Source organism: Antennarius striatus, chromosome 8 (genome assembly GCF_040054535.1).
Source record: "Antennarius striatus isolate MH-2024 chromosome 8, ASM4005453v1, whole genome shotgun sequence".
In the NCBI taxonomy this organism is placed as follows: Eukaryota; Metazoa; Chordata; class Actinopteri; order Lophiiformes; family Antennariidae; genus Antennarius; species Antennarius striatus.
The window spans coordinates 12,977,085-13,004,538 of NC_090783.1; the positions used below are offsets into that span (position 1 = coordinate 12,977,085).

At 43.8% G+C, this 27,454-nt stretch overlaps 1 protein-coding gene across 1 annotated transcript in view; it reads left to right on the forward strand.

The window, feature by feature from the left end:
• Window positions 1-27,454, forward strand: part of sh3pxd2aa (SH3 and PX domains 2Aa) — a 316,820-nt gene that overhangs the window by 87,576 nt on the left and 201,790 nt on the right. The window contains exons 3-4 of the mRNA XM_068322019.1: window positions 11,893-11,968; window positions 18,412-18,488. Coding sequence (XP_068178120.1) covers window positions 11,893-11,968; window positions 18,412-18,488 — 153 coding nt within the window. The remainder of the gene's footprint in view (window positions 1-11,892; window positions 11,969-18,411; window positions 18,489-27,454) is intronic.

Consider the following 27,454-nt stretch of genomic DNA (forward strand, 5'->3'; position numbering starts at 1 on the left):
TGGATGTCTGCCATTGAGATGGTTACTGGTTCTTGTTCTGGGAGGCAGCTGTGGTCAGTCCTTAGGTCCACTAGCCACTGGGCATCGGTGTTATGTGATGCTACTCTTTCCCATATGCCCTTCCAGTATTTCTCCACCTCAGCTCTTGGTGGGTCTGGCCGGATGCTATTTCCCTGCCACTGAGAGTACACCTTTGCTGGTTGAGTGGAGAAGGTCTTGTTTATTCTCCTGGCCTCAATCTCCTTGGTGTATCGCTTCAGTCGGGTAGCCAGAGCTGTTAGTCTCTGTTTGGCAGTTTCGAGTGCTTCAGGTATGGAGAGCTTGCTGTATTTCCTGGGTGCCCCTTTATTCACCATGTTCCCCTTCTGTAGCTCGGCTAGCTGGCTGACTTCTCTCTGTGTCGCCTTTATCTTGGCCTCTAACCGTCTCTTCCATGGAGGGTATTGTTTGTTATGCCCTGTGTTGATCTTGTATCCCAGCATCTCGAGGATTACTGTTGCTGTACTGTGGATCAGCTTGTTGGTCTCAGTTATGTTCCCTGTGGGGATGGTTCTTATTGCAGCATTCACATCTTCTAGCAGATCTTCTGAAGGTACTTGACAACTTAGCTTCGGTATTTGTCGGAGGCTCCAGGTTTCCATTTGGGTCACGATCTTCCTTCGCAGGTCAGCAGCGGCTGTCTATGTCTCTTGGGGCTTGGTACCCAATCACGGATTGTGGGGGGGGTGATATCCCCCCGCTGACCTGGCGTCCTGGCTCCCCCTTGCCGTAGCATTGTTGTTGTATTTCATCGATCTCTAGTTGTGACAGCAGTTTTCGGTTACGGATGTTGGAACACTGGGCTAACAGCTGTTTCTTTGTTAGCCTTGATTGTGGGTTTCGAAGCATCCATTGGTCCCACATCCGCCCCATATATCCCCTCTCTCTGGGATTACTTGTGTAGTAGCAGTCCAACAACTCCGTATTCTCCGCCCTTGTCCATGTGTGTCTTGTTCCAGTAGCCCATTTCTCATCAGATTGCCCTGGTTCCCTAGCATCTGACGCGGACCTTGTTAACCCGGGCGACGTCCGAGCCGGTATGACTCTGTCATTATTGTGTTCACTCATGTTTTTGAGGTAGGCTCGTATAGCATTAAGGGTCTTGCCTAAGGACCCTCACTGGATAGTGCCCGCCATGTCTTGGGGTTCGAAGCCACGCCCTCCTGCATTCCAGACCACGCCCTCCTGCATTCCAGACCACGCCCCTTTCTGCATTTCACGTTGACTGGATAGTGTTTGTCCCGACCGGGATTCGAACCCACAACCTCCTGCATTCAAGTCAGTTGACTTAACCACTGTACTATCCAGCTGTATAATATATATATATATATATATATATATATATATATATATATATATATATATATATATATATATATATATATATATATATATATATATATATATATATATATAAAAACACAACACTTTTGTTTTTGCTCCCATTTTTCATGAGATCTATAGATCTATAATTCATTCCAGATACACAATATTACCATTTCTCTCAAACATTGTTCACAAATCTGTCTAAATGTGTGATAGTGAACACTTCTGCTTTGGTGAGATAATCCATCCCACCTCACAGGTGTGCCACATCAAGATGCTGATCTGACATCATGATTAGTGCACAGGTGTCCCTGCCCACAATAAAAGGCCACCCTGAAATGTGCAGTTTTGTCTCACAGCAAAATGCCACAGATGCCACAAGCATTGAGGGAGCGTGCAATTGGTATGCTGACAGCAGGAATGTCAACCAGATCTGTTGCTCATGCATTGAATGTTCATTTCTCCACCATGAGCCGTCTCCAAAGGTATTTCAGAGAATATGGCAGTACATCCAACCAGTCTCACAACCACAGACCATATGTAACCACAACAGCCCAGGACCTCCACATCCAGCAGGTTCACCTCCAAGATCATCTGAGACCAGCCACTCAGACAGCTGCTGAAACAATTGGTTGCATAACAAAACAATTTCTGCACAAACTGTCGGAAACCGTCTCAGGGAAGCTCAACTGCATGCTCGCGTCCTCATCGGGGTCTTAACCTGACTCCAGATCGTCGCCATAACAGACTCGAGCAGGCAAATGCTCACATTCGATGGCGTCTGGCACGTTGGAGAGGTGTTCTCTTCACGGATGAATCTCGGTTTACATTGTTCAGGGCAGATGGCAGACAGTGTGTGTGGCGTCATGTGGGTGACCGATTTGCTGCTGTCAATGTTGTGGATCGAGTGGCCCCTGGTGGTTGTGGGTTTATGGTATGGGCAGGTTATGGACGAAGAACACAGGTGCATTTTATTGATGGCACTTTGAAAACACAGAGATACCATGATGAGATCCTGAGGCCCATTGTTGTGCCATACATCCATGAACATCACTTCATGTTTCAGCAAGATAATGCACGGCCCCATGTTGCAAGGATCTGTACACAATCCTTGGAAGCTGAAAATGTCCCAGTTCTTGCATGGCCAGCATACTCACCGGACATGTCACCCATTGAGCATGTTTGAGATGTGCTTGACTGGCGTATATGACAGCGTGTACCAGTTCCCACTAATATCCAGCAACTTCGCAAAGCCATTGAAGAGGAGTGGACCAACATTCCACAGGCCACAACATACAATCTGATAAACTCTGACTGACTGGTTCTGAGTCCCCAGACCCCCAATAAAGCAAAAAAAAAAAACCCCCACACATTTCAGGGTGGCCTTTTATTGTGGGCAGTATAAGGTACACCTGTGCACTAATCATGATGTCAGATCAGCATCTTGATGTGGCACACCTGTGAGGTGGGATGGATTATCTCAGCAAAGCACAAGTGCTCACTATCACACATTTAGACAGATTTGTGAACAATGTTTGAGAGAAGTGGTAATATTGTGTATCTGGAATAAATATTATATATTATATATATATATATATATATATATATATATATATATATATATATATATATATATATGTATATAAATTACAGTATATGTATACATACACAGTGCGCCCAAGCGCGATCAGACATCAACAATTGTGACTCCACCTCAATGCAAATTTTTGGTCAGCAGTCACGTGATACTGTAGTGCGCTCGTTCCGTCAGTCTCAGATCATAGTGAGACACAAAAGTGCTTTAAACAGTCGATAAGAGTGTAGAAAAAGGTAAAACAGATAGAAGGTGGTTGGAGAGGGTTCATAAATGTCTAAATTACCGTAAATAATTAGATAAATAGAAAGCGTTCTCGATATTGGATTCCTCAATGACGTGTGGTTCCTGGAGCACGTTAACCGCAAAGAATGAGGGCACACTGTGTACATACACACACACACACACACACACACACACACACACACACACACACACACACACACACACACACACACACACACTCATCAGAGTAGATTTTGAGGCTACATGGAACACTTTTTCTTTTCTTGCTGGGCATGACAGATCTGCATTACCACTTGTCCAGTAACACAGGGACATCTGGCAAAATACAAAATGAGCTCATTATGCCCTTTCAGAAGTGATTGGAAAAGGTATCAAAACAGAAATAAAAAAAATCTCTTTTTGTTGCTGTAATGGTGGATTAGACAACAGACATAGGTAACGCCGCACATCTCACTCTTGTCTTGCACAAAGTAAAGGAATTAGGTGTTAACAAGCGTTTTGTTAAATATCAGGATAAATCCTGTGCCAGCGAGCTGACGACATTGCTGCTCTCAATTGTCCTTTCTAGAGGAATATGAAAGTTGTCTGGACAGAGTTGTGGTACAGTGTTATAATGGTGCAGCAGTTAGTTGTTCTGTAACATAGTTAAGAGACATCTATAAAAGGTTTTGCCTCGGGGTTCTTCTATGCAAGCTACAATAAAAGGAGTAGGGCTGACTCCTCTCCAAAGGTTCTTGTTTTTGTCCCATTTGAGAGAAGTTATAAATGCCTCAGTCCTCGAATGCTACATTAATGGCAGTGGTGGGAGCCGCTTACAGTATTATGAGAAGTATTTATCTAAGTTTAACTAAGTAGAACATCACTGGGCTAGGTGTGAAATGCCCAGCATTTCACAGGTGTGAAATGCCCACTGCAACTGAAACTCAGGCCCTGTCCACATGATGACGGATTTTTTTAAAAACGGAACTTTTTAAAAATGCATCAAAAACAATTTGCGTCCACACAACAGCGTTTAAAAAAAAATCTCCGTCCACACGTAAACGCACCAGTGCGTTTTCGAAGACAGCTATAAGCATGCCAAACCATGCGGTGGCAGTATTGAGTCAAATGTTGTTGTCACAACGAAACACGGGGGGCAGCGTTTTCAAAAAGTTGCATTTTCATCCCGGATATCTGCGTTGTCATGTGGATGGAAGGCGTTAACGCAACAAAAAAGTTGCGTTTTTAAAATATCCGTTATCGTGTGGATGGGGCCTCATTATACATGGAGTGAAGTTGTCACAATTATAAACTTTGATATAAGCCAAAAAGCAACATGATAATATGAATGCAAATGTCACATGTGGTTGTGGGAAATCCAATAAAACAAAGATGTTATGAAGGTTTAGAAGATTTATTGTGAAGCACAAATGATTAAAATGTGAATCCAAGAAGGTAATGTCCAATACAGAGACTATTTGTGGCTGACTCTCATGAGGCAGGGAAGTAGGCACTGGAAAACAGAAAAACGAGTAAGTCGCAAGTTCAAAAAGACAATCACTGGTGTTGATTAAAGATGCTTGAGAGAGGATCACTGGTAGTTATTGAAGAAGTCCATGTGGAAGTCTATGAGGATGTCTGGAGTGGCAGAGAAGTATGTTAAGAGTGGTGCAGGACATGTATAAGAACTGTAAGACAGTAGTGAGGTGTGCTGTAGGTGTGACAGAGGAGTTCAAGGTGGAGGTGGACTGCACCATGGATCAGCTTTGATCACCTTCTTGTTCGCTACGGTTAAAGACAGGCTGACAGACAAGGTTAGACAGGAATCTCCATGGACCATGATGTTTGCAGAAGACATTTTGATCTTTAGTGAGAGCAGGGAACAAGTGGAGAAGCTCGAGAGGTGGTGGTTTTTCCTGGAGAGGAATGAAGGTTACACAGAGGTTACACAGAGTACATGTGTGTAAATGAGAGGGACCCGAGTGGAAGAGTGAGGTTACAGGGAAAAGGGATCAAGAAAGTGGAGGATTTTAAGTACAGTATTTTCTGCACTATAAGGCACACTGGATTACAAGGCGCACCTTCAACAAATTGTTTATTTTATAATTTATTTCATATATAAGGTGCATCGGATTATAAGGTGCATATAATAAAAAAAAAGATAGATAGATAGATAGATACTTTAATAATCCCGGAGGAAATTGCGTATATCCACTGCTCAGGCATTACATAACAAATAATACTGGATAAACACCAGGAGAAAAAGAAACACTGACATCACAGGACATACCACAAGACATACATTACACTAACAGACAGACACATGCAGCACTAACAGGACTTATATACTTAACTATAACTAAAATATAAACAGTATAAAATTTAAAAATATTACAGTATTAAAATATAAACAGTATAAAATAAAATCTAAACAGTATAAAATTGAATTAAAATATAAAACAGTATAAAAAATAAATAAATAAATAAATTATATATATACATACACATACACACACATACACACATATATACATACACATACACATACACACATATATACATACACATACACACACATACACACATATATACATACACACATATATACATACACACACACACACATATATATATATACACACACATATAAACAGTATAAAATTAAGTTTAAATTAAATTAAATTAAATCCATTTTCAACCCCGTGCTGACCTCGCCACCTCCCCCCCGCTCCTCCTGAGAGAGTCATTGTACCCCCTGATGGCACGGGGCACGAAGGAGGACCTCAGCCTCTCTGTGGAGGCGCTGTGTGACAGCAGTCTGCCGCTGAAGGTGCTTCTCTGCTGGGAGAAGGTGGTGTGTAGGGGGTGCCTGGTGTTGTTCATGATAGCCTTAATTTTAGACATGGTCCTGCTCCCCAGAACTGTCTCCACAGAGTCCAGGCTCAGCCCGACCACTGAGCACGCTCTGTGGATGAGTCTGTTCAGACGGTCCATATCTCTTTTCCTGGCCCCACCACCCCAACACACAATGTCGTATGACAGCACACTGGAGACTACGGACTGATAGAACATGAGAAGGAGCTTAGGACAGATGTTGAAGGAGGCCAGCCTCCTCAGGAAGTACATCCTGCTCTGCCCCTTCTTGTACACACAGTCCGAGTTGAGTGACCAGTCCAGTCTGCTGTCTATCTGCAGTCCCAGGTACTTATAGTTTCCTACCACCTCCACCTCACTGCCTTTGATGATCACCGGCTGTGGAGAGGGAGGTGCCCGCCGGAAATCCAGAACCATCTCCTTTGTCTTGTAGACGTTGAGCTGGAGCTGGTTCTGTTGGCACCACTCCACGAAGTCAGCCAGCAATGCCCTGTACCCCCCCTCATCACCCTCCCGGATACATGCCACTATCACGGTGTCATCAGAGTACTTCTGCATGTGGCATGTATCAGAGTTGTGCTTGAAGTCTGATGTGTAGAAGGTGAAGAGAATGGGGGATAGAACGGTCCCCTGTGGCGCCCACGTGCTGCTGGTCAGCATAGAAGACAAACAGTCCCCCATACGGACGTACTGGGGTCTGTCCGTTAGGTAGTCCGTGATCCAGCTCACGAGGTAGGGGTCCACAGCCATGGAGGTCAGTTTATCCTGCAGGAGCCGGGGCTGGATGGTGTTGAAGGCACTCGAAAAGTCGAAGAAGAGCACTCTGACGGCACAGCCCCCGGCGTCCAGGTAGGAGAGTATGTGGTGGAGGAGGTACAAGACAGCGTCGTCAACCCCAACCTTGGCCTGATAGGCGAACTGGAGAGGGTCCATAGCACCCTGCACCTGTGGACGCATGAGCTCCAGGACCAGTCGCTCTAGGGTCTTCATTACGTGGGAGGTAAGAGCGACCGGTCGGTGGTCGTTGAGCTCAGTAGGGCGTCCTTTCTTGGGTACAGGGACAATGCAGGAGGTCTTCCACAGTGACGGGACCCTCCCCAGCCGCAGACTGAGGTTGAACAATTGTTGCAGGGGGTCCCCTAGTTCCGAAGCACAGGCTCGGAGGAGTTGAAATAGATTTCAAAAACTAGTGGCTGTAGTTGCGCTATCCGTCCACTTGATACAGCATTCATGACTGTGAGCACCATTAGTCAGCTGTGAAGGTCCCTATTGTTATTGGAATAAGGCCATTCCGAGCCTCATCAAGGAAACCTGATCGCTTGATCACTTTGCCATCTTAGAAAGAAGTCAACACGCATGGGTTTTTTCCTTAGCTACTGAGATGTACTGATAAAAGTAGTACAAAATACTGTAGTACAAAATTATCTAAAAACAGTCAAATTTGATTTTATTTCTATAGCTCTCAGTGATGTATGGTGAGGTTCACGGAGGTGAGGCATCGACGTAAAAGTCAGTTCTGTGAGCCAGACAAAGTGCCGTATTTGCCACTCTTTCTGGAAAACTACTCCGTATTAAGAAAACCTGACATCAAAAACTGGTTAAATTCATTTCAAGTGGACTACTCAGTTTGAACAGGGTTGATTATTTCCTGATCTGAAGTTCAAAGCAGATATTTAAGCTCCGACTTTCGTCTTTGTTTATTATTGTTTCAATTGATCGGTAGTCCAGTCGGAGGTGAGGTGCAGCAATTTGCTGCTGCACTTTGTGTCCAAAACAATTTTTTAACCAGTTTTTAATGTCAGGCTGCTAATTTACTGGCAAATGCGACCTTGTTTTACTCATAGAACTGACTTTAACGTCGGTGTCTCACCGCCGTGAATCTCACAGTATGTCGCTGCCAGACAGAACACACTAGCCTAAATGCACCCTCCTGCCCCCCCGTAACGTGTAGTTTCAGGTATCAACTACAATTGCAAATCAATTGCAGCACCACCAGGCACCTTTGTCTAGCAGTGATTCTGCTCTTGAAATTTCAGGAAAGGCTGGAAGTTCAGCTTTGAGGGTCTTTTTATTCACATTTATACCTGTTTCTCTGTGTGTTTCTGCAGACTAATAGAATGGACCGTCTCTAGATTCCAGATTACAGCACTGACACTCGACAATAGCATTTTTAGACCAATTAAGTTTAAAGTGGGTTATTTCCAGCGCCACAGTAGTTGGGAAATACTGATATCAGTCAGTCAGTCAAACGTTATTAATAGAATTGTTGAAAATTCCCTATGTTTTGCTACGGAATCGTATCGAGGTACCGGTGTTCTCCGCAGGCTGCTCTGCCGTCAGACAGCAGGTCAGTGAGAGCGGCACTTCGGTGACGCCCCTTGACTACCGTTGTTAGGAGGCGTAGGCCCGAGTGCCTCATTCGGGTGTTCTCTGGTGGCGTAGTGCAACATGACTGCCAGCCAGACTGCCGGCTTTTTTTCAGCGATCATGTTTTTAACCAATATTAATATGAATATTAATCCATATACAGTGATACTGCTGTACTCGACCATAATCCGTTCTGAGGTGGTGGTTGAGCACCGATTTGTTCGACCACCGAAACCAATTTTCCCATAAGAAATAATGGAAAGTATTTTAATCCGTTCTTACCATTTAGAAAAATACCTAAAATATTATAAGAACGTGTATCTAAACAACAATGAATACGTAAATGTGCACAAGCAGTACATGATAAAGATAAAGCATTATAAACCATTTTGTATAATTTACTTTACGTTTTAGAGAGCGGTTGATGGCACTAGCGTCATCATGGAAGGGGAATCCCCTTCCATGATGATGCTAGGTAACGCACCTCCAGGGGTTTTCTCCCTTCTCTCTCTCTTCCGTGGAGGTGAATCTGGCTGGGCAGTAGCCTTCCTCTATTCTTTAAGACGGAACCTGTCCATTGTCAGTTGCTTCTGCTTCAAGATAGTGGAAATGGCTCGTACACCACTTTCATATTTTGCTATAATTTCCGTACGTCTTTGCGTACGTAATTTGCGTACGTGTTACTCCGCTGGCGGTCTGAGTCGAACTGACGCTTACCCGCTGGCCGAGGAGCGCAGCCGAGAAGCGCGTTCGGGTCGACTCGGCTAGTCGAGTACCGAAAATCTGTTCGGGGTCCGATACATTTTCTACTCAAATTTTTTGGCCGAGCACCGATTTGGTCGAGTATAGAGGCGGTCGAGTACAGAGGTATCACTGTATAAGGAGCTTCAGATTATAAAGCGTACTGCGGGTTTATGAGAAAATTATAGGCTTTTAGGTGTGCATTACAGTGTGGAAATTACTCTACTCAGGGTCAACAGTCCAGAGCAATGGAGAGTGTGGAAAATAGGTGAAGAAGCATGTACAGGCAGGATGGAGTGGGTAGAGAAAAGTGTCAGGTGTGACGTATGATAGAGGAGTTTCAGCTAAAATGAAAGGAAAGGTGTACAAAACTGTGGTGAGACCAGCGATGTTGTTTGGTCTAGAGACAGTGTCAATGAGGAAAAGACAGGAGACAGAGCTGGAGGTAGCAGAGATGAAGATGCTGAGGAGAGATAGTGAATATATTGGTAGAAGGATGCTGAGTTTTGAACTCCCAGGCAGGAGGCCCAGAGGAAGACCAAAGAGGAGGTTTATGGATATAGTGAAAAAGTACATGAAGGTAGTTGGTGTGAGAGAAAAGTATGCAGAAGACAGGGTTAAATAGAGGCCGTGGTCTATTTAGCCTTTCCAGGCCACCAAATACTTTTGCAAGCAAACTGTAATATTCGAGCAAATCCTGGGTGATATGTGAGCTTGGATACATGACACCACTGGAGATCCAGCTGCTGTGATCCAGCTGATTCAGGAACATAGTCTATTAGGGGGGCATGTCTGAGGGTCTTGCTGACACCCTTGGGCCTTCCTGATAATGTCCTGAATTTCCCACATAGTAGTGTCGACAACACACTTAGGGGTAGAATGAGGTCTGGTACCTCTGAGTCCATGGAAGAGTTGTATTGTCTGGAAAGAGCGTCAGGCTTAATATTTCTATATCTGGGATGGTAGGACAGAATTAAGTCGAAACTACTCAGAAACACAGCCCATCGCACCTATCTGGGATTTAGGTGCCATGCAGAACAGAGGTAGGTCAATCCAAATAATGAAGGGCAGTTTAGAATCCTCTACCAGTGTCTTCAAACCTGCAGGGACCACATGACAGCCAACAACTCTCTGCTCCTAGCTTCTGCTTCATAGCTCTTTTCAGTGGCAGAGGTGCAACTGAAACAATAGGCACAGAAGTGAATCCTCTGAATTTCAGGGTCTCTTTGGGACAGCACTTCCCCTGCTTTGGTATCAGACGGATCTACAACCATGATAAACTGGAAATCAAGAAAAGGGTGGCATAACACAGATGCGCTTGTGAATAAAACTTTCAATTGAGTGAATGCAGTTAAAGCCTTTGAGGTCCACTGGAAGGGAGATTATGTAGAAATTAATCTGGTGAGTTTACTGCAGTTCTTAATGAACCTTCGATAAAAGTTGGCGAACCATGGTGACCTCTCGAGTTTTATACTGGTGGTAGGAATTCAGCCACAGCGTGGATCTTTGCTGGGTTCAACTGAAATTCCCCTCAGTTTATGAAATATTCCAGGAATCTCCCCGAGGAAGAGTGAAACTAAAATCTTTCAGGTTTCACATGGTGGCGTTTCTCCAGGAGATGTTGGAGGACAACTTGGACATGTTGTCACTGCTCTTCAGGAGTTCTCAAGAAAATTTGGGTTTCATCCAGGCAGACTGGTGCAACATATCGTATTATACCATTAACAAATATCTTGAAGACTGTGAGGGCGTTGGTAAGGATGAATGGCATGATGCTCAAAGTGCCCAACAGAGGTGTTGAATCCTATCATTCATTTTCCCCTTCTTTTATCCAGATGAGATGATAGGCATTTCTTAAAATCGAGTTTAGGGAATATGTGGGCAGAGCAGAGGGGCCCTAAAGAAGGATCAAAAGGGGGAAAAGGTTACTTATTCTTCAATGTGATGTCATAAAACTACAGAAGTCTAGACAGGGCAGCAAGGAAGCATTCATTCTTTTTGACAAAGAATAACCCTGCAGCAAGGGATGATGAAGAACGACGGATTAAGACTGTTCCTGGAGTCTCATAGGTCTCCATGGCTTCCTTCTCAGGGCAACACAGGTTCTACAGCCTACTACAGGGGAATGTAGCATCAGGTAAAAGGTTTATGTCTAGTGGAGTGGAAGAGAGGTTGCCAAGGCCTTACTAAAATTTATAGACTGGTCATGGTACTCGGGAGGCACTTGAAGATAGAGGTTCAAGGGGTAGACTAAGCTGCCTGACTAAATCGTCCTCAATAAAGTTGTCATCAGCTCCAGAATCAATGAGCAGATCTTCTCCTAGAGGAGATAGGAGGGCACAACTACACGTGGGAGACCTAATAGCAGGTGTGATCTGGCTCGTTTACAGGGTCTCAGCTGTGAAAAAGCCTGGTTTTAGGTGTCTGAAGACACAAAGTGACCAAATGACCAGCTTGGTGGTAATAAATACACAAATCTTCAATTCAGCACAGGGGCTCAGACAATCACTGGCATTGCTCAAATATCCTCGAGAAAAAGATCACTGGTAGTTCGTGAAGAGGTCCATTTACCGCTGTGAAACCAAAATAAGCTGAGCTAATAAATTGCCTCCTGTTTCCACCTGTAACTAATGTCAAACAAGACTTAGATTGATTGATCATATAAACCATAACATTTCTGCAAATGTTAATCTATTAAATTGTTTTTCTCCTACTTACTAATATAGATGCAGCTTCTTGACAAGTTTCCAATTGAGGGAGGACAGAAAGACCCAAAGAAGAGGATTATCCCTTTTCTCCCAGGTAATAGCAGTTAGAGCTCTAGGTGGTTTTTTTTATTGTTTTGTTTGTTTGTTTTTTGTTTTTTCAAGCAGCCACCCATATTATAATGTATGGCTAGAAATAATGCAGCATCAATCTGACCTGATGCCAGTCTTTGCTGCATATTTGTGTCAGAGTATTTTGTAGATGCTTACGGTACCACGTTTCTGCAGACAAGGTACTGTCTAAATCATCCCGTGTGTTTGCATCTCTGTAATATTTTCTCAATTAAATATCAGTTTAAAGAAACACATGGAGAAATAGTCAAAAGGTTACCACATTTCATCGAACTTAACATCTTATAAACACAAACACTGGACTCTTAGCATCACTAGCAAAACATTTCAAGCACACAATACCATGTTACTCCACAATAGATAAGGATGAAAATTAATCATATTAAAATAAGTATGTGTAGTTCCAATATGTACTGGTAAGCGTTAAGTAAATTACGAGATAGCTTTAAATTCAGATTAGTTTACGGTAAATTTTTGCCCCTCGCAATTTAACATTTGTCTGTTGTTAGGGTTGCCACAGACCCATTCTTGATTTTAAATTCATAAAACTACCACAGAAATGCATTTATGCATCAAGGCTTTTTACTTTGTCAGGAACCTCTATTTCAACAAAACAATATCCAAAAAAAATGTTTCACTAAATTAGAAAATGCTCTGGTTGAAATTGTTACCTTTGAGGTGTTAGGGTCGGTCTCAACCCAGTTATGAAATAAACTTATAAAGCAATAATTCGAGCCAAAACTGAAATCATAAGTGCACTCACTGTCAGACAGCCAGCTCCTCTCCTAGTCATGTGAGCTTTAGTGGATTCTCATTTTGGATTTTTGTTTTCCAGTTTACCTGCACAGAAACAAAAACAAATAAAGTCGGGCATGTCCATTCATTCATTTCACTTGCAGAGTGCACATCTCCAATTTGCAGCATGCAAAGATGACAAGATTTACAGTAAGCCAAGTTTTGGACCATGTTTTTGTTGAAAATGAGAGAGACGACAATGAGCAGCATAGTGATGCAGAGGAGTAGGTTTCTGAGGAGGAAGACGATGTGGAGCATCATCCAGAAGACACTGACACATCTGGTGAGTCTGACGGGGAGGTGACTGGTGCTGAAGCTGCTCCTGCTGCAAAATTCAAGTCCAAAAATGGAAAGACTTTGGAGCTCAGTACCTCATGATGTACATGGCAGGGCAGCTGCTGAAAATGTCATCAAAAAGACCTCTGGAATCACAAGGTTTGCTGTGACAAGAGTCAGTGATATCAAAACATGTTTTGAGCTATTTATGCCATTGTCAATAAAAAAAGAGTCATAATTGCTATGAAAAACCTTGAAGGGAAAAAAGTCCATGGTGACATGTGGAAAGACATGGATGAGGAATGCCTGGATGCTTATATTGGTGTTCTTCTTACTGGAGTGTACAGATCTTGCAATGAGGCCACTGATAGTCTCTGGAATGCATCGACAGGCAGAAAGATTTTCCGGGCAACAACGTCACTTCAGACCTTTCGAATGATATCACGAGTCCTCAGATTTGACAACAGGGATACCAGAGCAAGATCTGACAAGCTTGCCCCCATCAGGGATGTCTGAGAGAAATGGGTGCAGCTCCTTCCGCTGATGTTCAACCCAGGGCCAGAGGTGACAGTGGATAAGCGTCTTCTCCCTTTCCGGCAATACATACCCAGTAAGCCAGGGAAGTACGGCATAAAAAACTCGGCAGCCTGCGATGCCAAAAACAGCTATGCCTGGAACCTACAGATTAATATTGGCAAGGCTGCGAGTGGCATCCCTGAGAAGAACCAAGGAAAATGTGTGGTCCTTGATATGACTACTGGACTGCAGGGTCACAATAGCACTGGTGACAGTTTTTTTACCAGCTTTGACCTTGGACAAGAACTTCTCTACTCTTCACAAAGATGCAGCTGTGTCATCAGGAAGTGATAAAAAGCCCACAATTATCCTTGACTACAACAAGAACAAAGCAGGAGTGGACAACCTAGACGGGGCGGCAGTGGCTCAGCGGTAGAGCAATCGTCTTGAAGACAGGATCGCCCCGCTCCCGCCAGAACATCCAACCGAGTGTGAGTCGACGGTGGGAGGTGTCGACTCACCTCCCGGCCACTGCCGAGGCGCCCTTGAGCAAGGCGCCTCCCCCCTACAAGATGCTCATTGGGGCGCGACCCTCGTGCGTGACCCGTCACTCCACCTCCTTTGTACTCTATATGTCCTCTCTGTACAAATTGCATGCCTACAGGCCCCTAGTGTGTGCTGTGTTCAGGGGCCTGTAACCCTGTGTGTGAAATTAACACATATATATGTACATGTGTTAAGTGTGAGTGTAAAAAGAATTTCCCCAAGAGGGATGATTAAAGTATAGGTTATTTGTATTGTGACTTGTTCTGCTTTTCATGTTGTTTGTATTAAAGTTTTGTTGCTGAAAAAAATAATTATTTTCCATTTCCTTGAAGTAAATGTATATGGGTCGAAATTGACCCGTAACACCATATATGTTACTATAGTTAATAATATTAAAATGAAAAAATAAATTAAACAAATTTATTCAAGAGATGTGTTCTAATACCCCTCAATAATAGCCATGTAACACAACAACCTTTTATTTAGTTATACGAGTCTCTTGAGGCTCATTTGACAAATTTTTAAAATTGAAATAGAGGGCTATACTGACACAAAAAGTCCCAGAGGCGCACACCAAAAATAGTAATACCAATATTTCCCTGGATAAGGAAGCCTAACAATGTAACCAAGAGATGAGAAACAAATTGGATGAAAAATGATAGCTTTCTGTCACCATTTCTAATGTTAACGGGTCCGTTTCGACCCATGTTTTAAATTGTCTCTAAAATACACTAAAAGCAAATACCAGACGAAGGTTAATCCTTGAGGAGAAGAACAAAAACTTCTAGGAACTCTCCACCAGTTGTTAATTGTGTCCAACAACAAAAGTCACGTCATAACTTGACATAGGACATTCATGACTTTCATGTTGGATACATTGGCTGAGACCTCATCTTGTTCTTTCCCACATGTTTTCCATGGAGTAAAGATGTAGCTTGTGTGTGAATTTTGCATTTCTTTTCATAGATTAAGTAAATTATATATACATTATAGACAAAAAGAGTATGTATACATTTACGTATAAGTATACATGTATACATAATGTAGACATATCTATTGGCTGATAAAAGTTATTTTTTCCGCATAATTTAGGTGATTTGGAGCTTTTTTACAAGGCTGGAATGGAATAAAATTATCCTTCTTGCGGAAGTTATTTTTTTTCTACTCATGTTTATTCTATATATTTTTGACTTGCATATATGTGTGTGCTGTCCCCTGAAACAAGAACACATACACAAGGAGCCTGTAGGCATGCAATATATACAGTGGGAGGCAGAGCAGTGGGCAGCTCCATCTTGGTGTACCCCAATGAGCAGCTTGTAGCGGTGGTGGTGCCTTGCTAAAGAGAACCACGGGAGTGCTCAGGAGATGAGCTGCCAGCTCACACTACTAAAGTTTTTGGTCCACATGGGCCTTGAACCAGCGGCGGATTAAGTGGAAGAAAATGGACCACCACCCACTTAATCAGAATCAAGTGTTCCAATCACTTCCTTGGCCACTGGTGCATAAAATCTAGCACATAGGCATGCACACTGCTTTTACAAGTGAAGAATGGGTCATCTAAGGATTCTAGGACAATTATAGCAAGGGATTGTGATAGGATGCCACCTATGCAACAAATCCAGTCGTGACATTTCCTCTCTCCAAAATATTCCACAGTCGACTGTCAGCTGTATTACAATGAAGTGTGCGGGAGTGACAGCAACTCATCCACAAAGTGGTAGGCCACATTAACTGACAGAGCGGGGTTAGCCGCTGTTGAGGCGCATAGAGAAATTAGACAAATTGGGTCAAGAACAGTTCAAAAACATTCATGGGATGGGTTCCCATAACAGTGCTGCTGCATCCAAGCAATGAATCATCCATGTGTAATGCAAAGCGTTCCCTGAAGTGACAAATTATGCCTCTCCATCTGGAATTATGATGGACTAGTATGGGTTTGGCTTTTGCCAGGAGAACAATACTTGTTGGACTGCATTGTGCCATATGTAAAGTTTGGTGTAAGGGGGGTTATGGTGTGAGATTGTCTTTCAGGAACTGGGCTTGACTGCTTAGTTCCAGTGAAAGGAATTCTGAATGCTGCAGCATACTAAGACATTAAACAGTATGGAAACAGTTTGGAGCTGTCCCCTTCTTCCAACATGACTGCACCAATGTAAAAAGCACGGCCCATGAAGATATGAATGACCGAGTCTGGTGTGGATGAACTTGACTGGCCTGCACAGAGTCCCAACCTCAACCCGATAGAACACCTTGGGAATGAATTAGATCAAATACTTAGAGCCAGGCCTTCTTGTCCCACATTAGTGTGTGGGACAAGTCCACTTATGAAAGAATGATCAAAAATTCCCATAAACACACTGCTAAACCTTGTGGACAGCCTTCACAGATGATTTGAAGCTGTTATAGCTGCAAAGCGTGGACCGACATATTGAACCCTATGGATTAGGAATGAGATGACACTTGTCATATGTCATATGCGAGTCAAGGCAGGTGAGCGAACACTCTTGGCAAAATCGTTGATCCTTGTATGCCTGTGTGTTTGCAGTGCATATTTCTGCAGGTTAATTTGTATTTGTTTGTCTGGTCCATGTCTCCCCTAATTGCTCTTATTCTGTCCCGTAGCAAACACGTTCCGGCACTGTCGCTAATAAATTTCTCTTCATTCTGGAAATCTTTGGATTTTTCAGACACATACTAACAAATAAAATCTAATGAAATAAAATAGTTAAATAAACCTAGAAACTGACCAAAGACCCACTTTCCTCTGGTCAGTTGCACCATTGGTGCCTGCATTTGATTCAGGACATTTGCTTCAGGATAAATTCCATAAAATATTTAACAGGGGAATTTCAGGCAATATTTCAGATAATAGGTGTCTGTCCACTAAAAAAGTTGTAAACACACATTAGGTACAAAATCGTTTTCATTTTATTTTGTGTTTGGAAGGGTATCAGTGATTTAATTTACGAAATATGTGGAGAACAACAGAATGAATTCCAGTTCAGACTCATTATTAGTTACTTGTTCTTTGATGAGATGATTCTTGATTTTTTTACATTTAAGTTTTTTATTATATTTAACTTGGAACAGTCATGTCAGTTGCCATGCCAATTCAATGTGCTCTTTGTCATAGTTTTTGTCGATGCATCTTAGAGGTGCAGAAACAGTAAAGTGCAAATATACTGTATATATGAAAAATGTATAAACAAGACACTCTATGTATGAGCATTTAACAATACATTAATATCAGCATTTATTACTTAGTACAAGTAAATAATATGCATTGTAGATATATACAGTGATTGTTGTGTAGTTGTTCTTTTGATCAAAAATATTCAAAAATAGGTTCACAGACCAAATTAATAAGGGATATTGTGGATTTACAGGGATTACACAAAAATGTATTTTTAAAATGGAAATAAGAATCTGTATTTCTGTAACAAAATATTAGATTTTTTTAGAATACAGTGATCCCTTGTTACTTTTGGTTAACGCGTTCCAGGAACCACCTGCAAAAATTTAATTTTGTGATATATACTATTTATTTTATTATGTACAGTAATTTAAATATTTATGAACCCTCCCGTACTGATATTAAACCACCTTCTATCTGTATTACCTTTTCTCACACTCTTGCAGATCATTTAAAGCACTTTACTGTCTCACGGAAGTCCACTGCGTTCCGAGACTCACAAAACGCAGCACACTCCTGGATGCCTTCAGCCTATAGAATGCACGTATGGTATCACGTGACTACCTACAAAAATCCGTGATGAGGTGAAGCCGTGCGTCTTGATGCGCGAGGGATTACTGTATTACTATTGCTTTTCCTACTCGGGTGTCCTCTGTGTGAGAAGAGAAGCGCTGGCGCATACTGCATAACAGCACCCTAAAAACGGTGCACTATGGCTGGGTATCTAGAAACCACTGTAAAATTTGGTGGAGGTCCATAGCAGCCCTGACTTCTCAATCATTGGAACGAAGGAATGGCGCTACTTTGTAGCTGGTTCCCTCTAAAGTATCCTCCAGGAAGGCTGGAGCTGAGTGTCACGCAGATTAATATGGTAGTCAATTATTTAAGAGAGTGAAATTCAGCTCAAACTCATAAATGCTATTTGTTCTTTGATTAAATGGTTGTAATTCTTGTATTTAGCTGAAAGTGTGGACTTTAAAAATATCAGTAAGCTTTGTTGTCACTCTGTCAATTACCTCTCCAGCTACCATGATCTTCCTACCTCATCTAGATGTATGCTTTGGTCTTCCTCTTCGCAGGTAAAATCCTGTTCCGCAGGAGTCATGTACGAGACGTGGCAATGAAGAGGTTGCGTTTCATCGATGACTACTGCAGGGTAAAGTGGCAACAATGTCAATATCTTCCAGTTTCCTGAATAACTCTGATCTTGTCTAGGTCATAGTCACAGTTTATACTGTCCATTAACAGGCTTTAATAGGATACACAGTCCTCACAGTACAGAACTATGTATCCAAGCTATTCTGAAAGACCTGAAGGGTCATTCATTAATAATCTTCCTTTTATTTGATTCATGACATTAAAATATGTCTTCCAAATCACCATCTCAACACAACTTAATGTGGCAGCTCGAGGGCAGTTTTGGGGTCAAGTTTACTTAATTTAAAACTGTCCTTTAATTTGTAATCGCCGACAACGCCACCTTGGGAATTTTGCCCAGGGAGATAGTTTTATCGACCCAAACAGTTTGAGACACACAGGTTCGTTCTATTCAATTAGGGCATGAGACATGGTTCCAAGATCAAACAATTTTATTTTCAACAAGTTTTAAAATAATTTTTTTAAACATTGACCACACACACAGGGAGGGACAACCTTCTTCAGGTGCTGAGGCTCATAGACGGTGCAGTGGTTGTGGAACACAAAACGGGATTCCCATGGAAGAAAAGCACTCCAATCACTCGAGGCACACACTAACACACACTCTGTGAAAAACTCAAATTCCGGGATCACAGCACACAATAAGAGGAACCACCACCAGGGCACCAGGGACCACCACCGTCAGCTCTCAGCAACTGAAAAGGTGAAAACAAAAAGGGAATTAGTGGGTCACGCACACCAAAGGTTAACCGAAAACAAAATAACTGAATAATTCAACCCAAACCAATATTCAGTTACATGAAAAAAAATAAATGTATCAAACACTCGGAAAATAATTAAGTACTTAGAAAAGTAATAAAGTAATAAAGCAATGAGAAATTATTTTAGCCAACTCATAGAAACAAATTCAACCAAAAATGAAATGAAAAACCCGAAAAGAGAACAAACAAGTAATTACAACCCAAAATAACCCCACTGATCTCAGTCAGTCATTAAGACTATGTTTAAAAAACAAGCTGGGAGAAAGTCAGCTCTACGCCCACAATATAATTGGTCCAGTCCACTATGCCGCTTCAGCTGCTAAATTTTCATCCTTGCGCTCCGACAGCGACCGACTCTAGTCCCAAGCTGGATTCGCAGCCGCAGCTCGACTGCACGGAGCACCTGAGAGCCTTGTAACTGCAGCAGGCCAAGTCGAAAACGGAGATGCCGACTCCCGAGTCAGGACAGGTGCCACGGACAAATAAAGCCAGGAGAAAGCAGCGAAGTGAGGCCAGCAACACAGGCAAGAGGACAGGGTCAAGACAGCGAAAACTAGCGAAGCTGAGCAAAGCAGAGCAGCAGCGAAGCAGGGCAAAGCGGCATACACGCAGAAACAAGCTATGGTGTGCTTACGGTAACCTAGCGCTGCTGGAACTGTACTTGGCGCCGCTGGAACTCCCCAGCAACACACCTGGTCCTCACAGCCCCTGTTACAAATAAATAATTGACTTTAGTGAGGTCTGGAGGAATAGTGGAAGAGCAGAGGAAAAGCGCAGGCTCGGCATCAGTCACCTACCAGTCAGGCCCCCGTTGGAGATCACCCTGAAGGAGAGGGAGAGGAGGAAGGCGAGCGCGTCAAAGGTACTACACGATGGCGATCTCTAGAGCCGCAGGCTATAACGGTGTCTAAAAGCAAGCCCAACCAGGCATATCAGAGCAAAAAAAGAATTAAAGGGGCAGTACTAGCAGCCACTGCTAACATACCTGCACCGGTAACAGCGAGAAGGAGGGAACTACAGGACCCGGAAGCAACAAGGACGGCCAAAGCAAGAGGAAGGGGAGACCGCCAACACTTCCTTTTATGGAGTGCCACCATGAGGTCATTGGGTGACAGTGACTCTACACAGCAGCTCATAATTAAACACAGATCAGACACATTAGCCTGCCACATTAAGAAGACTTTCTCTAGGGAGACGCGTTGTATTCTGTTGTCTGTCTTATTTGCTTTGCCTCAAAATTCAGGTTCTGTCCTGCCTCATGCCCTCCCCACTTCCTTCCTTCCTCTGAGTACACAAGCCACATTCGAAGTTTGGAGTGTATGCATTAATCAAAAGTTGGGCTCTAATGTTTGTTCCTCCGTATACAAGTACTGATCATTGCTATGGCCTGCAGAAAACTTAACTAGTGGATCAGCTTATAACAATGAAAAAACCCAAAACAAACAAAACAAAATGAAATATCAGAAAAAGCTTCCTCACTACCCAGATAAGCCTCTATGATGCACTCTAATATTAAAGTTGCCATGGTGAATTGTTTCATGCCCAACTGTGGACTGTGTTGTGCTATTTATTTCCTACATCCCAGTTATGAGGCAAAAAATAGAAAAGACAAATACCCAGTGTTTTTTAAGAAAGCATGCTCTCTCTAGATTGTGTGTTGCATGCGCTGTATAGCCTTTGGCGTGTGCCTGTTTGATTACAGACACAAGGCTCTTTCAGTACGAAAAGCCGCAGTGATTGAAATAGGTTAGCTCAAGCTTTACTGATTTAACAGAAAAACTGTAAAAGAAAACAAAAACAAAAAACTACATATGTCATCACACTACTGCACATGGGCTTCTTCCATGGTGAGAGCTGGCTGTTGAAAGTTCATTAAATATAGATGGTCAATCAGATATATAATCTTCTTTTTGATGGTGAGCTGGCTTTGTGAAGGAATTTTGGGCAAGCAACGACATAAGATGGTAGATTAATGTCACATATCGTGTCTAATAGTTTGTTTGTTTTCTTTTCACTAACATATGTCATTTCAGATCATGCCCTCATTTGCAATCAGTTCATTCCCATCACTTGCCTTCTCTCCTCACACCTGCAGCCACTCCCTAAACTGCCTCCACCCTTCATATTCCAGCTCAGCCTTCTACTCTCTGCCAGATTGTTTAGTGTTCTCCCTGACCTTCCAGCCTTTTTTATCCTGCCTGTTGTTCTAGTTTATGTGATTGACTCGACCTGTTTCCTGGACCCTGCCTTTTGTTTACTCCACCTCTGATTTTTCTGCCTGGTTTTTTGGACTACCTCTTGTGTATGAACCTGTCTGGATTATTGGAATCTGCCTGTTTGCTTGCCATCTGTCTGATTCGTCTGCTGCTTGGACTGATTACACTATACCTGAACCCGGCCTGTTTGATTAAACCCTTTTGAGACTCCTGACCTGCCCGTTTTTCTGTCGTGCTTTTGGGTTCACCACCAGTCTTGTTCGAGCCGTGATAATGTATGTCATTGTAGTACTAATGTCATTGTAGTGCACATGTGTGAGTAGTTTGCAGCTTTCTTCTGCTCTGTGCAAGTGTTTTTGTGTGGGGTTTTTTGTGTGATTTTTGTGTCTTTCCTTTCGTCTACTTTTAAAAAGGACAGCACTAGTGTAAGCCAGGTAGGGGTTACTGTCCTTGAGGGTCAGTAATACGTGATCTTATCCAAGTCAAGCTCTGAAAAAGATATTGTGGCTGTCAAGTGGGAAGATTTGAAAAGGATGGGCTAATGGCCAGAGCAACTAGCAGTAGGCAATCCAGACCTTCTATCAACCAATCAAGTTTTATTTATATAGCACCTAATCATGGCAACAGACATTTCAAAGTGTTTTAGCAGACAGAAAAACCCAACTAAACCCTCCAAAGCAAGCATAAGCGACAGTGGCGGGGAAAAACTACCTTGTTGAGGAAGAAACTCCGGACACCCGTTGGGCGGAAAAGAAATAAAATGAAGATAAGGACAGGGTAAGAGAAAGAGAGACACAGAGAGAATGGCAGATAAGCCAGAAAGAGTCTGTTTCTTTATGGTTATAGTTAGACAATTTGATGCAGGTGCTGAATTGGGGACGGGAAAGTCAGGCTGCGTCCACCGACTCCTGGGTTGTTGCCTTCAATACACGTTCCCCTTCATGTAGTTTGTAAATTCAAGGCACAATCACAGCTGCATGGATGACTGTATGGTGGCACAGAAGAAGAAAGGCAGCCGGACCCAGCCGATGGATAGATGAGGGGTGATACTGGTGGGCTTGGAGGAGCAGGTCCACAGCAGATGGTTAGATGAGGGGTGATACTGGTGGGATGGAAAGAGCAGGTCCACAGTGGATGGGCGGGTGAACCTGAGAAAACTTGTGATGAAATAGAGCACATAGACTCAAGGGAAGAAGTTGAGTTAGTAGGGTGTGATTGGAGACTATGAGAGAGAGAGAGGTCTGAGAGGAGGAAGAGTAACAGATGATCAGAGAGAAGAAGGAGAGAGGATCTCAGTGAGTATAGATGTTGAGTCTCCAGCAATGTAGGTCTATAAGAAAAAAACTTTGAATTAAAAAAAAATGTTTTAAGTCTAGTCTTAAATAATGAGAGGGTGTCTCCCTCCAGAACTGAGGAAGGGAGGTGGTTCCTCCACAGTGGGGCTTGATACCTAAAGGCTCTAGTCCCTGTCCTACTGTTGTAGATTCTAGGAACCACCAGTAGGCCAGTATGTTGAGAGCGTAATGCTCTAAATGGATTAAATGGAACGAAAAGTTCCTTCAGATAGGTCGGTGCCTGGCCAAGAAGGGCTTTGTAAGTGAGGAGGAGTATTTTATAATTTATCCTAGCTTTCATGGGAAGCCAGTGCAGAGAAGCCAACACAAGAGAAATATGCTCTCGAGTCTCCAATCCCTTCTGTTATTATGGGCAACATCAACTCACTGCCAAACAAGTTGGACAAATTGATGACACTGTGCAGGATCGAGCTGCACTACAGGTAGATCAGCTTGTTTGGTTGTGAGACATGGAAACGGGCCTGTGCCCAAGGCACAAGAAACAAACACCGCCAGGAAGAAGAAAGGAGATGGATTAATTATTTAATCCAAAAGAGCAGGTTCAGTGGTCGGTAGGAGCCTGGACTCTGTGAATAGCTTTGGAAAGTAGCATCATGTCCAAAGCCAAGGCAGTCATAGGGAATATCAGCCACCCCCGGCACACCACAGGCTTCTTCCAGCAGAAAAGATCCTTCAGTAGTAGGCTGTCACACAGCACTGAAACTGAGGTCCTCGTTTGCGCCCCATGCCATCAGGAGTTACAGTTAATCTTTCAGGAGAGAGGGGGGGGGGGGGGGGGCAGCCAGGTCGGCAGCAAGCAGATGAATGGACGGAGGAGATGGGTTGTGTTAATGATACAGTTGGGACAATGACTTACCTTATAATGCAAGGAACATGCCTTTCCCACTATTTGGCAACCCTGCTATGTGTCTTTTTTATATGTTTTGTAGTAGTATTGCCTTGTTTAGTTGAATCAGTTAAGTCATTATTCTTAGTTGAATATTTCTTTATACTGTATTTTCTGCAATACTATGTATGTCCTGAATTGTCAGTGTTTTTCCTAATGTGTGTTTTCTTTATCTAGTAGTTATTTAGAGAGATATTTGTGTATTTATGTTTGAGAAGTTACCACTATGTCTGGTTGGTTAGCCAGGAGTTGTTTGTTGGTCTGAAAGTTGAAGTCCCACAGGATCTTAGCCTTGTTGTTCTCAACCACCTTTGGTGGTAGGTCCCATTTGGATTTGGGTACTTCTAGTCCATACTGGGTAAAGATGTTCCTCTACACTATCACAGCTACTTGGTTGTGTTCTCTCCATGTATGCTGATCCGGCTAGCATCTTACTCTCTGCTACCACATGCTGGACTGTCTCTGGGGCTTCTTTACATAGCCTGCACCTTGGGTCAGATCTTGGTAGATATTGGTCTCTATTGCTCTTGTACTTAGGGCCTGTTCTTGTACTGCAATGATCAGAGCCTCTATGCTGTCTATCAGTCCAGCTTTGTCTAGCCATTGGAAGGTCTTCTTGATATCAGCCACTTCCTCTATCTGACGATGGTACATGCCGTATAGGTGCTTGTCCCTCCATGTTGTCTCCTCTGTCTCCTCCTCCTCCATTCTCTTGTCAGATTTTGGCTGTCCGAGGCATTCACTGAGCAATTCATCTACTGGGGCCATCTTCTTGATGTACTGTTGGATTTTCGTGGTTTCATCCTGGATAGTGGCCCTGATGCTCACTAGTCCTTGGCCTCCCTCTTTCCGCTTAGTGTACAGCCTCAGGGTGCTGGACTTAGGCTGAAACCCTCCTTACATGTTGAGGAGCTTTCTAGTCTTGACATCTGTGGCTTCTATCTCCTCCTTTGGCCAGCCTATGATCCAGCAGGGTATCTGATGACTGGCAGTCATCAGATACCATCAAATGGCTCAGACCTTGTTCTTACCATTCAGCTGACTTCTCAAGGCTTGTTTTACTCTATGGAGGTATTTGGCTGTGGTTGACTTCCTTGCACCCTCCTCATGGTTGCCATTAGCCTTTGGGATTCCAAGGTATTTGCAGCTGTCCTTGATGCCTCCTATCCGGGACCCTGGAAGTTCAACCTCTTCAGTTTTGATCATCTTGCCTCTTCTCAATACCATCCGGCCACATTTGTCTAATCTGAATGACATCCTGATGTCGTTGCTGTAGATCCTGGTGGTGTGGATCAGTGAGTCGATTTCTCGCTCATTCCTTGCATACAGCTTGATGTCATCCATGTAGAGGAGATGGCTGATTGTTGTTCCGCTTCGGAATCGGTATCCATAACCACTTTTTGCGATGATGTGACTGAGGGAGTTCAGGCCTATGCAGAACAGCAGTGGTGACAGTGCATGCCCTTGGTAAATGCCGCAGTTGATATTAACTTAGGCAATTGGCTTGGAGTTGGCCTCTAGTGTTGTTTTCCACATTCTCATTGAGTTCTTAATGAAGGCTCTTAGTGTTCTGTTGATCGTATACAGTTCCAGACATTCCAGTATGCACGTGTGTGGTATTGAATCGTAGGCGTTCTGGTAGTCTTTCCAAGCAGTCACTGCTGGTTCTTACAGTCTCTGTGGACTGCTCTGTCCACCAGTAGCTGGTGCTTGGCTTCCCTGGTGTTACTACCAACACCTTTCTGTGCCCCGCTCATAGTATATTCATATATCCATGTGCCTACTCATTTTAGCCGCCATGATGCCCGACAGGAGCTTCCATGTTGTACAGAGACAGGTTACTGGTCGGTAGTTGGATGGGGTGGATCCCTTCTGTGGGTCTTTCATGTTCAGGACTGTTCTGCCTTCAGTCAACCATTCTGGGTGCATTCCATTAGCAGCTGGTTCATCTGTGCTGCTAGACACTCGTGGAGTGCTGTCAGCTTCTTTAGCCAGTACGTATGGATCATATTGCTGACCAACTCTTCATCTTTGACAATCTTTCTTGGATGCCTGCCATTGAGTTGGTGACTGGTTCTTGTTCACGGAGGCTGCTTTGGTCAGTTCTCAGGTCCACTAGCCACTGGGCATCGGTGTTGTGTGATTTAATAGATCTGATTTTATCAGATTGTGCTGTAATGGCTGCCCTGACTGATGAAGTGACGGCTGTCGTCCCATGACCCCATGTGACGGAGCTGCTGCAGCATAGATTTTAAGGTGTCCAGAGACCACAGATGATGCCAAACATCAGGAAAAGTTTTTTTTTTCATCCATCCATCATCTACCGCTTATTCAGGGCCGGGTCGTGGGGGCAACAGTCTTAGCAGGGATACCCATACTTCCCTCTCCCCAGACACCTCCTCCAGCACCTCCGGAGGGAGCCCGTGGCATTCCCAGGTCAGCCGAGAGACATAGTCCCTCCAGCGTGTCCTAGGTCTTCTTCGAGGTCCATAAAGATTATGAACAGAACCGGTGATAGAGGGTAGCCCTGTTGGTGTCCAACATGCACCTGGAACAGGTCTGACTTACTTCCAGCAATGTGAACCATGCTCTGGCTTCAGTCATACAGGAACCGGACAGCCTTCAGCAAAGGGCCCTGGACCCCATACTCCCGAAGCACTCCCCACAAGATACCATGAGGGACACGATCGAATGCCTTCTCCAGATCCACGAAACACATGTGAACTGGTTGGGCAAACTCCCATGAACCCTCGAGCACTCGATGGAGAGTGTAGAGATGGTCCAGTGTTCCACGACTGGGATGAAAACGGCATTGTTCCTCCTGAATCTGTGGTTCGACTATAGGTCTAATCCTCCTCTCCAGTACCCTGGAATAGACTTTCCCCGGGAGGCTGAGGAGTGTGATCCCCCTATAGTTAGGAAAAATACCCTTCGGTCCCCCTTTTTAAAAAGAGGGACCACCACCCCGGTCTGCCAGTCCAGAGGTACTGTCCCCGACTGCCATGCGATGTTACAGAGACATGTCAACCATGACAGTCCCTGCACATCCAGAGACTTGAGGTACTCAGGGCGAATGTCATCCACCCCCGCTGCTTTGCCACGGAGGTGTTTGGCAACCACCTCTGTGACTTCAGCTCGGGTGATGGACGAGTCCACCTCTGAGACCTCAGCCTCTGCTTCCTCTGTGTAAGACATGGCGGCGGAATTGAGGAGATCCTCAAAGTATTCTTTCCACCGCCCGAAAATTTCCCCAGTCGAGGTCAGCAGCTCTCCGTCTCGACTGTAAACAGTGTTGGCTGTGCACCGCTTTCCCCTCCTGAGGCGCCAAATAGTTTGCCAGAATTTCTTCGAGGCTGACCGATAGTCTTCCTCCATGGCCTCCCCGAACTCTTCACAAACCCGATTTTTTTACCTCTGCGACTATTCGAGCTGCAGTACGCCTGACCTGCCTGTGCCTGTCAGCTGCCTCCGTAGCCCCATAATTCAACAAGATTTGATAGGACTCCTTCTTGAGCTTGACGGCATCCCTTATTTCCGGTGTCCACCTCCGGGTTCGGGGGTTACCGCCGCAACAGGCACCAGAGACCTTGCAACCACAACTCCGAGCAGCCGCTTCAACAATGGAGGTGGAGAACATTGTCCACTCTGACTCAATGTCCCCAGCCTCCTGCGGGATCTGGGAGAAGCTCTCCCGGAGGTGGGAGTTGAAGACCTCACTGACAGAGGGTTCTGCCAGATGTTCCCAG